General features: G+C 48.5%; 1 protein-coding gene across 1 annotated transcript; it reads right to left on the bottom strand.

The window, feature by feature from the left end:
- Positions 1 to 308: 308 nt before the first annotated feature.
- On the bottom strand, positions 309 to 3,541 carry Irx5 (iroquois homeobox 5). The gene is made up of 3 exons (XM_051168930.1): positions 3,205 to 3,541; positions 1,674 to 2,079; positions 309 to 1,522 (listed from the first exon to the last, which is right to left on the bottom strand). The coding sequence occupies exons 1-3, from the start codon at positions 3,448 to 3,450 to the stop codon at positions 720 to 722; spliced, it is 1,455 nt and encodes a 484-aa protein (XP_051024887.1). The 5' UTR covers positions 3,451 to 3,541; the 3' UTR covers positions 309 to 719.
- Between the last annotated feature and the right edge of the window lie 9,841 nt (positions 3,542 to 13,382).

Here is a 13,382-nt window from a genome sequence, read left to right as displayed (position 1 = left end):
CCGCATCCCCAGGGTCTGTGGCCTAATTATGCCCCCCCCCCTACACTGAGTGTCTGAGGACAGCGCTTTTCATTCCCCACTTTGAAAAAAGTTACAGTTGCACCTTTTGACCAAGGCAATTGACAATTTATTGAGGATTCTGAGAAGTAATGAGTGGCTCTGATTATGTTAAAATCTCCTTTAATTAAATATTTTGCATTTTACAAAGACCACTGCAGTTTCTCTTTTTTAAATCTAAGAGTATAACCTGATTCCTTTCTGTAATAATACTTTAGCTCATACCCAGAAAAATCAATAGGTGTAAAAAATTAAATTAAACTTGTATTTTTAAACTATGAAACAGTTTGGGGGAACACAAATGTATATATTTATATTACAAAAACATTAAATGCCTGTACAGGTGTCTTGATTTCATAATTTACTTCAAAGATACTGAATTATCAATTTAAATACAAAAATGCTACATTAAATATACAGAATAAGATTTAATACAAATCCTCTTAAGTTTTTTTTCTTTTCAGTTGGCTAAAACAATTTTTTTTTCGAGTGTGGAGATGTATACATTTTTATGTCATCCATCTCCATAAACTATAAACTTCTGAATTAGAGGGGTAGTTTATTTATTTATTTTTTCTTTCTCTTTCTCTTGGTGATGGAAAAATAACTGCCAAGGCCATGGTTTTAATAAATTAGGAAAGTCCGGGAGTACCGCACCCGAGTTAAATGTCGGACATACCTTTCTTCAATTCATAGGGAGAGTCTTTGCACAGGTCTAGCTGAGACTGGCTCCGCAACATTTTCGGGTCTTTAGCCAAAACGTCCGCTCGATTCAAAACCGTCTGGTTTAATCCATTGAAATGAGAACCGGGACCCGCTGTAGGGCCTGGTCCTGGCCCTGGGTGGCCATGAAGATGTCCGAAGGAGCCATAGTTCGTGTAGCCCGGATAGAAGGGCGCAGTGTAGTAGAGAGGCCGGGACAGGACCGTCCCGCCCGGAAAGGGACACTGCGCCGAGGGTGAGCGTGCGGGCGCTGGGGCAGGAGAGGCGCGGCTGCCTCCAAGGGTTTGCCCGCCCACGGGCCCGGGACACGGTGGGCACGGAGAGCCCTCGCTCCCTCCGCCCCCGTCTTTGACCTTGTCCGAGGATGTGGCAATCTCGGCCAGAGACCACAGTTTGGGTTTGGCTAGAACGGCCGGAGGCGGCGGCGGAGGTGGCGGTGGCGAGTGGATGACTGAGGACCCGCCCGAGCCGGTGGGCAGCTCTCCGGCTGGTGGGTGCGGGCCGGGCGCCTGCGCACCCGTGGGATAGTGAGGACCCGCGTCCTCCGACAGACGCGCGGTTGCCGGCCCACCTGGGGAGGGCCCGCTGGCGCGCGGGGGCCTGGGCAACTCGTCGTGGCGGCCCTCGGAGGGCGACTCCTTAAAATCCGAGTCGCTGAGACTGCCTTCGGTTTCCTTGCCGGCGGGGCTGGGCGGCCCCTGTAGCCGTTCACAGCCGGGAGCCGCCTTCTGTTCTGCTCCTCCTGTGGGCGAAACCCAGGCTGTCAGAGGAGTGGAGGCCACGCGGGCCGGGCCCCTGTTCCTGCCGGCAGAGGCAGGGACCCGTGCGCGCCCCCTCCAGGCCCCCTTTGCCTTTGAGTCCCGATCAACACACCCTTTCCCGCGTCCACCAACCTGCTTCGGGGCCCTCGAGGTCACCCTTGTCCTCCGGCTTCTGTGGCTCATCCTCGTCATTCTTCTCCAGATCAATGTTCTCCTCCTCCTCCTCGTCCTCGCTGCGGTTCCGTGGCGTCCACGTCATCTTGTTCTCCTTCTTGAGGCGCCGGCGGGCGTTGGCGAACCAGGTGGACACCTGGGTGAGGGTCATCTTGGTGATGATGGCCAGCATGATCTTCTCCCCCTTGGTGGGGTACGGGTTCTTGCGGTGCTCGTTGAGCCAGGCCTTGAGCGTGGCTGTGGCGTCCCGAGTGGCGTTCTTCCGATATGCGGGATCCCCATAAGGATAGGAGCCTAGAGGCGCCGCGTAAGGGTGATACCCCAAGGAACCCGCCATACCGGGAGTGTGGTCATAGGGAGAGCCCTGCGGAGGGGAGGGGGGAGGCAGGCAGAGATTAGGTGAGTGGTGGTGTAGACTTCATGGCCACCTGAAAGGCTGAAACCCACCTTCCCTCTGTCCCTAGGTCTGCATGCCAGCGCGGCCCGCATTCCAGCTTCCCCCGAGGCAGACAGACAGAGCTGGCTGATTCAAACTCGAGTGCCCCCCCCCTTCCCCCTCCTCAGAAGGCAGCGGCCCCCAAATTTCTAAATCTGGGGTCCTTCGGGAGCCCTGAGGCTGTTCAAGGCTTGGCACACCACCTTGGAGGCCACTATCTCCTGGAGAACGTCGGTGCCCAGTGCTTAGATCTGGCCTTTGCCGCTGCGGCAGGGCCCAAGGCTCACTTAGAGGCCCGAGCAGCCTCGGCTATCACTCAGAGCTCTGCCCCACAGCGGCCGCATGTGGGGCGCAAGGGGGTACAACAAGGGAAGTGAAGGTTCTTTCTTTAATCTTCAAAGGAACGCTAAGGATAAACAGCCTTAGCCTGCACACCGACAGTATAAAACTGCTATCCCTAACCAAAGCCCTTGCGCTTTTCCAGAAAGCACACCCTGCCGGGGTTTAAAAAAAAAACAAACCCGGATACATCGCAGCTCGCTGGACGGTTCAGAAATTTAATACTTCCAAATCGGATTGCGAAGATAGGATTACGGATTTGCAACATTTTGGAGGATTAATTAAAGGCGAGGCCAAACACATTTGCATAGACTTAGTACGCTACTACTGTTTAAAAATTGCGTCTGCTTCTTTTGAACTACTTTTCTAAAATGGGCAAAAACCAAAAGGAAAAAAGAAGAAGAAATTTGCGGGTTGTCCCAGAGCTTTGGGCTAAATATTATTTCTTAATGGTAAGGACTTATCCCCTCCCTAGCCACCCCCACCCCCCACTTCAAACCCTTCCCTTCAGCTCAGCGATCCCAGCAAGACGCTGCTCTTGCCACAGCTACTTGGGAGCCCGAGGCTCGAATGAAGCCGAGCAAGACAATTGCCCAAGTTTACAAGGGCCGTGAAGCTCGGCGGGCGAGGTGGAGCGTAGGCCCCTGTCCCCGGCAACCCGGGTCTGCAGGCCTGGCCCCGGCTGCCAGCCCACCTCGGACCCAGCTCACTCACCACGTACGAGAAGGCAGCGGCGGCAGCGGCCGCGGGGTCGGCGCCGTATTGGAGGTGCGAGTTGTAGCCCGGCGAGGGAGCCGTGAAGGCAGTGGAGCCAGCGTAGGGCGAGAATGCAGAGCCCGAAGAAGAGCGGCCGAGCTCATCCGTGCGGGGCCCCGAAATGACGCTGGTGCTGTATGCGGGGCACGAGTAGAGCGCCAGCGAGGCGGACGGCTGGTACAAGTAGCCCTGCGGGTAGGACATGGCCACACACGGGCATGGGGCGCGCCGCGCCGCGGCGGCCAAGGAGCCGGGCGGCGCCCTACGAGGGCGAGCGAGCGGGCACCTGGCCTCTGGCTGCCCCCGGCCGCAGCTCTTCGAGTCCCGGCTCCCGGGCTGCGGCCCGCGGCGCCTCCTGGTCGGCTTCCCGCGCGCCTCCGGCTGCGACCGCCGCGCCCGCTCCTCTGCGCGCCCCGCTTGCCTGGGCTAAGCTTTCTCTCCCCCCACCCCCCCTCGCTCTTTGCACCGGGGGGCTCTGCTTTTGGCTTTGCAAAGGTCCTGCCAAGATGCTAAGTTGGAAATTGAGGATTCTGACGCCTTGTGCGCGCGCGAAGCTCCTCCTTCCCGGGGTGTAGTCGGTGGGGGGGACTGGCAGGAGCCTTTGGGCGGCCGCAGCCAACCCGGCCGCCAGGCGCGTCTCGCCCTCTCCCTGTTCCTCCCCGGCTCCTCTCCCGCTCACTGGCGCTCCCCTCGCCCCTCCCTAGCGCCCGCCTCTCCTCCGCCGCCCCCCTCTCCTCCTCTACCCGGCCTCCCCCTCCTCCCTCCCCGACTCTTCCTCTCCTTCTCTCTTTCTCAGACTCTCGAGCGCCGGCCCCAGGATGACAATCACATCCCAAGCGCGCCGGTCGCCTCCAACTTTCCTCTCCCCTGCTAACTCTGGGCGGAGCGCCTATCTTGACGCACAACTGGCCCTGGACAGGGGTCGGGCCGCTCGGCAAAACAAAGAGAAAGAGGCTGCAGGCTGAGATTGGGTGAACGCTCTGTGCCCTCCTCGCCAGCGCAAATAGCGAAGTTGGAGGACGTCTCGTTCTCCAGAAAGCTGAGCTTGGAGATGGTTTGTCACTCGCTCCACAGCGGCTTCTCCCTCCTGCCTGAGGTCTCTTAAGTTGAGATGGAGACCCGGAATTCAGATCCGAGGGAGAGCTGATGGATGCCCGCGCCCAGGGCACCAGGAGCCTGCGATGGCTGCCGCTGCGCCAGCCGCAGCAGCAGGTGGGCGAGAGCCAGGCCTAGGCTGAAGGACCCCGGCTGGGTCTTCCTTTCACCAACCCTCGCCAGACCGGGGTGAGGGAGTAGGGTGGAAGTCGAGAGAGGAGACTTGGGGGGCTCCAGATGGGGGTATGGCTTTTCCCTGGAGCGAGGGAGGCAGTGGACAAGAAGTGCCCGACCGAGAAGCAGTTATACCGGAGTAGGTCTCCCAGGTGCCCCCAGCCCCATTGCCATCCCACGCAGCGTTGCCTGCTTCTCATGGCTGGCCACGGGCAGCTCACCCCGCCAGATCCGTGGTGACGGAGAGTGTGGGAGCTTTTCCCTTTTGTTCCACTAAGTCGCCTTCCCCTTTGCTCGCACCCGCCCCAGTTCCACTGCAAACACTGGGCAGAACGGTGTCCAAACCAACCGTTGTTTGTTCAGCGAGGCGCTGGCCAGGCAAACACATACCACTGAGTCACAGGCAGATCTCCCCACCCACCCTCGCACCCCCAAGACCACACAGTGAGAAGGCAAAACAGACCCTCGCCCCTAGTCTCCACCTCCAGCAGCCGCAAATTACAGACGCACTGGAGCTCCGGGACAGACAGGGGCGCTGGTGAACCAGGACCGCGGCCGGCATAGTGAACACACCAAGCATTTTGTGGCCTTTCACAATCCGGCCACACGCAAACCCGAGAATAAACTATACATAAAGTTTCGCGCAATGATTCTGATGGGCCGGCAAGCTGTTTGCTGAGCTGGGACCGTGGCACACAAGAACCCCACACAGACCACACCGGGACCCGCTCGGCGGCGCGCCTTTACGCACGCGCGCAGGCTGCCCCTCACTTAGCACTTGGGCTCCAGATTCCGCGCCAACACCACCCCTCACCGCTCCCGGAGGTTGGACCCCCGCGGACTACATTCTCCAAGAACCTCTGGGTCCACCCCACCCTTCCCTTACCTCTGATTGGACGCTGGTCTCCATTAGTCCCACCTTTGGATGACGCAGTCCGCTTCCTTCGGAGTCCCAGCGTCGAGGGGGCGTGGCTGGGAGGGACTTGGGCTTGCGTATTGTCATGGAGACCAGAAGCGGTCCGTCGCTGAGGCTGGCGGCTGTGAATGAGGCTGAGCGGCGAGCGGAGCCCCGGGGAGCGTGCGACGGCCTGAGGTTCGGGCTGACCGTTGCAGTTTCACGGTAGGCCTGGATTCTGCTGGGAGAGTCCCCGCCCCGACGCGCCGGTCCCCGCCTCCTGCGGCCGCACCGCCCCCGGCTCCGCCTGCTCTGCCGGGCTAACGGTCGGCTCGGCCTGCCACGAGGGAGCGTCCGCGGCCCGTGCAGAGCCGCGCACCAAGCCGGTGGCGTGGACGCAGCGGTGCCCGCGCGTGAGCCGCCAGAGCTTGAGCCCCGCCAGGCGGGTGCTGCGGTCCGAGTGCAGGTAGGAGCGCGTGGGCGTGCCTCCCGGGCCCACGCGTGTCCCCTGCATCAGTGTCTCGGCTCTCGTCCAAGACGAAGACTTCTGAAAGCGAGCCAAGGAGGTTTGTGCCACCAAGAGCCCAAGTCTGTCGTGCAGACATCCTGATTACATAATCCTATCACTTTGGGCGGCTTGGTTGTTTCTGTACCCTTTCCCCATCTTGCTCCCCGTACTATTTTTTCTTCTACTCTCGTCTTTTTTTTTTTTTTTTTTTTTTTTTTTTTGGTGTGAAGGACTAGAAAGAATCCTGCAAGGTACTGAAACATTTAGAATTTATGGTTTTCCCCCCCGTGGTTGTCACCTCCGCTCTACATCAAATTTAAGGCTCATTTCTTAAGGATGTCTCTATTTTCTGCTTTATTTGCACATTGATGGCTCTGCTGCTCTGCTGGCCTCTGCCAGCCGCCTGCATCTGATGCAGAATCCTGTAATAAGCGAAGGAAGGCTGAGGCTGATCATTAGCAGGCAGACGGAATCCAGATAGCATCTGGCGTCCTTTCTCCCTGTTTATAAGAAAGCTTTTTATATTGTTTGGTAAACACATTCTTGCTGGTAAACACAAGGTTTTAACTTTTTATCTTCGTTACTGTGAGAGCATCGACGCCCCCCACCCACACATCTTTTCTTTCTGTTGTTCAACTTTTCCATTTTGGGGACTGGTTTACTTGTTAACTGTAGTTCCGGGTCTCTTGTCTCTGAAGTTCTTTTTCCACCAGCCGAGGTAGGACCTACCTTCCTCCATGCCGAGTCACCAAGACTTTTTATTCCCTTACTTCTGCCTTCGTATATTTCTAAACATGTTGTACTAGGGAAAGGTTACTCTCTGATTGTTTTTAATGTAGGCTTGTTAAGCTTTATTTAAAAACTTGCCAAGGGTTTATTGGTTTTTCATGTCTGCACGGATCCAGTTATGACTAGCTCTTAAAACATAGAGCTTTAAAAATAAGACCCACGATTGTTCTGCCAAGAACTGGCATGGAGCTTGTTCTTCAAGTTCTGGACAAGTAGGGTTGTCATTGTTTCTATCAAGTGCAAAGGAGGTGACGTCTGTTTATTTAGTGTAATAGCTGTTTACAGTTAAAACTTTAAAGACTTACAAAAGTAGATCTGCTGGATTTTAGTGATCTCATCATCCTTGTGACAGAGACACACCACCAGCAGCAGCCTCAGGAAAGGCAACAGATTGCTTCTGTCATATCGCTTTGCTGTTTTCGAGTGTACTTAAAGGATTATGATTGATAAGGCTGGCTCGCTGGAGAATGTTGACACAGGTGTGCATCGTTATCTTAATTAAGATCCAGAGAAAATGCTGTCTATAAATGGAGACATAAGAAGAGGGCGTAATTTTGTAGTTTTGCTTTTGGAAAAATTTAATGGCACTTGAACCCCATCTTTGAGCTTCCAGATTTTGTGAACAGTTTGGCAACCAAAGTTTTAGAGAGGGGTGATAGTTTAATGTTAAGTGTTCTGGCATGTTCTAATAATACTTGTGGCTTTTTTGGCAGTACTTTGAGTCGGCTTTCTTTGTGCTCTTGGTGGAATAATGGCTCTAATTTCTAAAGCAAAGCATAAAATAGAAGGCTTTATTGTTCAGGAAGACGTGTTTAGTGTGCAAGAAACAGGGAAATAATGAAAAGGTAAACAGATGAGAAATGTATGCCTTTTAAGGTTTGGCGATCTGAAACAATCCCCTTTTCATATCATCAAGTCCACAGCTACATGTTTATAGAATGCCTCATTTCCCTTTGTAGAAAGAGAGGGAAACTTTTACTCCTTCCAGAATTGTGTATTATATATTTTAACTGGTGAGCAATTGATGATACCGTATCAATTTAGTGCCCAGATTATAATCTGGGTAGTCATTAAATAGCATCGCCGTCTTTTACTGGGAATCTCTCAGTGTGGAAACAATGACAAGAGGGAATGCTGGTGGCCACTTACCCTTGGCTTATTCTGTACCTCATACCCTTTAACATAAGTGCTACATTAAAATTTTCCCTCCTCTTCATAGCTCAACATTTCCTGGAAACGGGCTGTCAATCAGCATTTGTGTAAGTTGTGTCCATGCTTTCCCTTAATGTTAAACCTCAGGCTAGAAAGAGGAAATGAAAGTGAAGGAGACCCTGGGCGTATGATGGGAAAGGCCAGGTGTAGAGCCATGGCTCATTCTTGACTTCAAGGATAATTAGCTGGTTAGAATTACATGGGGAACTAAAATCAAAGGAAGACTCACTTAGATTTGTTTGCTGAAACTGAAACAAGAGCGTTAATTTTGAGATAATTACTTCATTTATCCCACAGACACTCCCCCACCCTCATCAAAATGTTTTCTCTGGCAGCTGTAGTCCCCAATCTTTTATGCTGTTAGGCATGTTATTTTTAAATTAGATATAGTGTGTTAAGAGAGATGGAATATTAATACAAATGAATCTCCATTCTGATTAATAATATAATTATGAGTGTTTATGTTCTAGAAATCTTAGAAAAATTATAATGTTCTTCAGTCAATGAGCTGGAAATGAATGAAATCATGTAATCCTTTGTGAATTGAATGGGTTGTTTAAAATAGATTATGAGCACAGTGTCATAATTGGAACAATGTTTTAATTCCGAAATAGCTCCACCTGCTTTGAATGGTAGTATGTCTGTCCCTGTATATTTCAGTTTCTACATTGCATTAGCTTCTGTTTTTAACATCATTTTGATAGAGAATAGTTTTTTTCTGAGCAGATCAGCAACTGACACTTCTCTGTGAACATGTAAAACCTAGTGGTGATTTTCCCCCCTTGTTCAGTAATGACTAGTTTGCTTTCACAGCTTCCCTCCTAAGCCAGTGGTGATGACTTACTTCTGTATGAATTGGCCTTGTTTTCACAGCTCTGGTATACTTCAGCAACAATGTAGCTTGCAAATCAACTTAGATGTTTCCAAATTGAAAAGCAGTATATTGTAATGTAGTTTGAGTGTAAGCCTTTATTAGTGAGGATGCACTTAACATTTGTTCACAGAAGGAGAATATAATTTTCTCCTGCAGCTGTCATTTGTGTAATCCATTTTTCTAGCCCTTTCTCAGGCTGATGATATTCCACACCTTGATACCGTTCTTATTTGTTTATTTACCATAATATGGAGTGATGTGTTGAAGAAAATTGAATTAGACATTCATATGTAATATCCCCAAAGTATTGCTAGTATTCTATTCTCTTATACAGAATCGTGTCTATTTCCTGTACAGGTGATGCGTACAATGTTTCTATAATATATTTGGCTATTTCAGCTAAGTTCACTTCCAAACTATGGGATTGTTTCCCATATGGACTGAACTTTGTTCTTGCTCATACCGAGACTTATCTGCATGTTCTGGTGCATCCATAAGTGACATTCCCAAATAGTAGCAAACTGGCTTTACCAACATATGTGTGTCAGTAATAGGGATGAGATATGGATAGTGGGGAAATGCCACCTGAGGCCTTTGATTATTAAATTTCTATTAGTGTACTAAACAGGAATTCAGTAAATTTAAAAATTGTTGATTTGTGGAATGGCTGAATAATTTATCATTTGTCTTGGAATTGCATTGAATAATTTATTTGCACGATATCATTGATAGTAAGATTTATAAATAGGTTTTTACAAGTAAAATCAAGATCAAGGTTGTGATATTTAATAGAAATTAAATTACTGCTTAAAAGAAATATTAGAGTTATAACAAATCACATTTTAGAATTATATCTATGATCTGGATCTTTTAAGAATAACTTTAGCACCAGCTCCAGCCATAGCTGTCAAATCACATTCTTGATAGAAAATATACAGGTAAATGGGAACCCTGCCATTGTTATTAAAGTCAGGGCTTTCTGAGGGCTAGAACTGGATTTAGTGAATTACAAAATGTATTAGCAATAAAGTTGGTGCCTGACAACCTCCCACACACACACACACACACACAAAAAAAAAAAAAAACAAAAATCAAGCTAATGTTACTGAAGGCAGACTAGTTAGTCTAGCCTTTGCTAGAACAGAAGCTTCTCTGGGAATTGCTGCTACAGGCCTTAGCATGGGATTGGCTGTGGTGTGAAATGCTATTTAATGGCTGGTAAATAACAGCCTTGCATTCCCAGTACTGATTGGAACCTACAGAAACTCAGGGCTAAAACATCTCAGCAAACTAGATGCATGGCACAAAGGTAAAGGAAATGTTAGGCAGGCAGACGTCGGACCCCTCTTTGTTTACCTTTAAACTGTGGTCTCTTTTTAAACCATGATAGAGTTGTTGAATTTAAACATAAGAGGATGAGGTTTGTTTTTTGTTTTTTTTTTCTCCTAAGGATAAATATTGGGATATATGCATATGTATGTGTGTATATATGTACACACACACATATATATGCATATGTACATAGACATTCATATATTATGTATATGAAATATCTATGCACTCAGGTTTATCAAGTTTCACATCTGTTGTGAGCTCGAGTTACAATTAAGATTTCAAGTTTCATTAAAGGTATTCCAGTGCATTAGAACTCTTCCTCTTCCATGAACCAGATGCAGTGGGGAGTACTCTTGAAAATATCAAGAGCCATCCTTTTTGGAGTAATGGGTGATGGCTGATTCATTGAGAAGGCTGCACTAAATGTTCGGCAGTGGGAATAGCTAAAGAGTATGCTTTTTACGAAATGCATCAACCAGGAATAAAATCAATCGAGGTGTCAGTAATTAAATTGTAATTCCATGAAGGAAGGAAATGGTAAGAGAGATGAAGCTAACTGTGACCGGTTTCTTTTAAGAATTACAGTTCAAAACGGAGCCCCCGGGTGCCTGTTGGAAGGAGGTGGCTCGGAAGACAGCAAGGTAACATTGTCTCTTGTCAAGAGCTCTTTTCTCTGTAATCCTGAACCTTATGGAACACAAGGACTATGAGCTATGAGCTACGAGAACCACCTTGTTTTTGCTGCTAACTTTCCGAACCTGCTTCTCCCAGGACCATGGGCCAGGTTTAGAGAGCTAAGAAATAGCATTTCGGCCTAATCAGCGCCCTTAAAATAGCTTCTTTCTGCGAATCAGATCTGTAATGGTGTCCTGCACAGCTCTAGCAGATGACATTTCAGTTTGGGATTGACGTGCGCCCAGCCTGTGTCCACTGTCCTCCTTTAGCTCCTATTCCTCTGTCGCATTTACCTAGCGATGTTTGCTCCAGGTGACTGACCACCAGCAGCCCAGCCCAGCCCAGGGGAAGACGTGAGGGTTAGCCCTCGGATTCGGAGACCTCAGCAACAGTCTGGCTGCAGCAAGCAGGCCATGGTTTCTTTTCTGGATTCAGCCCGAGCTCTATTTGCTTTCGGAAACCCTGGCCAGGCCCATCTTTTCCCTTCCTACCACACTGGGTTGGCTGCTGCGTGCTCTGCAGCTGTTGCTGGGGCTCACAGTGTAGAAGGCTCTGCTGCATTCTGCATGGCAGCTCTGCTATTTACCCATGTGCATTTTTATCTTGAAACCTACTGCTGGCATTGAACTCTAAGATTCCTGAAAACCAGCACTGGGCTCCAACTGCATCTTCAAGAGAGGCTCTGTCTTCTGGCCTGGTGTTATAGCATATTGACCGAGAAGGTTCAGTTATAAGTCAGTCCATTCAGAAGATCAATTACTTTGTCTGGGAATGTTGACATAGACCTCAGTCGCTTAATAGTATTTATATCTGTTTGTTTGTTTTTTCTTTTTTAAGAAAGGCAGTCTTTTCCCTGTCGTTACAAATTTTTACCCCCTGACCTATACCCAGCAAGGGACATTAATAAAACAGTCAAGAGCTTCATGGTGTCTAATTATATAATCAAGAAAATGGCAAGAAATATGGTAGGTCAAATTGATTTCTTCCATTAAAGGCATGGGAGCACACTTACCGTCGCAAGCCTTCAGAAGGGCCTGGAGCAGGCTGCAAGCCAAGGGATGTTTGGGGAGCCCTGGAGCTCAGGGAGGAGCAGGAGTTTCAAATTCTTTCCCCCATGTCTACTCGCAGGCTGTCAGCAGCTGGGGAACCATTACAGCGTAGTCAGAAAATGCCGATGGCAGAGTGCTCATCTGGAAGGCAGTCTACACTGGCACAAGGATTCAGTGCTGTGACCATGACCAGCTTCACACCTGGCACGGTCAGGTTATTACTCCTCCTTTTAATACAGCAGTTGATGGTGCAGCTTGTGTTTAGATACAGAATGTTTTCCAGCCGACTAGGTCTTACTGGTCGTTTAGAACATTATAACATTACAAAGTTGAAATGTGTTTATTAATAGAAGGAAAATGTAAAATTCAACACTTAGGCATCTAAGACCTTTATGCTAGTATTTTTTAGATCATAAAAGTATGATCTTGACTTGTTGGACACTATTTTTTTGTCATTGTTGTAGGGATAGAATTATAGAATATCCTAGAACCTATGTGTCTTGTTAATTCCAAATTTTATTCTTCTATAATTTTTTAAATAAAAGGCACAAGTGTTTTAGAGTATAGTTGGAGTCATACACTAAAATCCTACCCATCAGGACATGGAAAAAGAGCCTTGATTAATTTCAAGCTGTGAAAGGGGCAGGTAAAACTGTTCACAGCGGAAATGTACTAATGCAGCAACCATTTAAATTAAATGTTTGTTAACATAATAGTGCTGGCATCTTCTCCTCCTCCTGCTTGTGGTTTTGTCCAACGCGATGTTACAGTGGCAGTTGCACCGACTGTTAAGTGTTTAAATGATGACACCATTATGTGAAGTGATTTTGAAATGAGAGACTCTAGCCAAGAATTACATCTGCTCCCATCTCCTTCAAATCATCCTCCATGGCGGTGCAGATTATGATTGATTTGTTTGTGACAGATTGCAGGAAACAGTCATTGATTTTTCAATATTTTACCTTAAAATTATTTACAGTTGTAACCATAGGGAGGTATTTCCATGGGCTGTCAGCCCCTGAAAGACTAAGATAATATTCCCTGCTCTCTGACAAGACAAATTACCTGTAATGAGTGCACTAGCTGAAGGGTATACTTTTATTTTAAAATATGTCAATAACCCCAGTGACTAAACGAATATTGATTTAGCATAATGAAGCCTGAGTAATGTGAAAATGAGCTTTTTCAAGGGGCCTGGTAAAGACTTTCTTTTTAGCGGGTTGTAGGCAGCTTTTCATTCATCCCAGCTAGCTAGGGAAGTGCAGTTTGTATAAGCAGCCCGCCAGGAATGACAGTGTCGCCTGTGATGCCTGCAATCTCAGTGCCGGGCCCTGGGTTTCAAGGGTTCTTCTCAAGCCTTATTTCACGTCATTTTAGTCATAGACTAGCTACTTATTTGTTTGATGCTCTCTTTAACTGGCCTAAGGTTTTACAGCTTCCACATTAAAATGAAGGTATACACACAGCCATCTATAGATGGCATCCGGTTCTCTTAAGACATTCCACAAGGGTTGTTGTAATACTTAATTC

The sequence above is a fragment of the Acomys russatus genome, chromosome 26, assembly GCF_903995435.1.
Source record: "Acomys russatus chromosome 26, mAcoRus1.1, whole genome shotgun sequence".
Lineage (NCBI taxonomy): Eukaryota > Metazoa > Chordata > Mammalia > Rodentia > Muridae > Acomys > Acomys russatus.
This window is presented reverse-complemented; position numbering and strand designations above follow the sequence as displayed.

Coding starts and splice junctions, on each gene's coding strand:
- Irx5 (XM_051168930.1), bottom strand. CDS start 3,450: ATGTCCTACCCGCAGGGCTACTTGTACCAGCCGTCCGCCTCGCTGGCG. Junction 2,080..3,204: donor CCGCTGCCTTCTCGTACGTG/GTGAGTGAGCTG, acceptor TCCCCTCCGCAG/GGCTCTCCCTATGACCACAC. Junction 1,523..1,673: donor CCTCGAGGGCCCCGAAGCAG/GTTGGTGGACGC, acceptor TTTCGCCCACAG/GAGGAGCAGAACAGAAGGCG.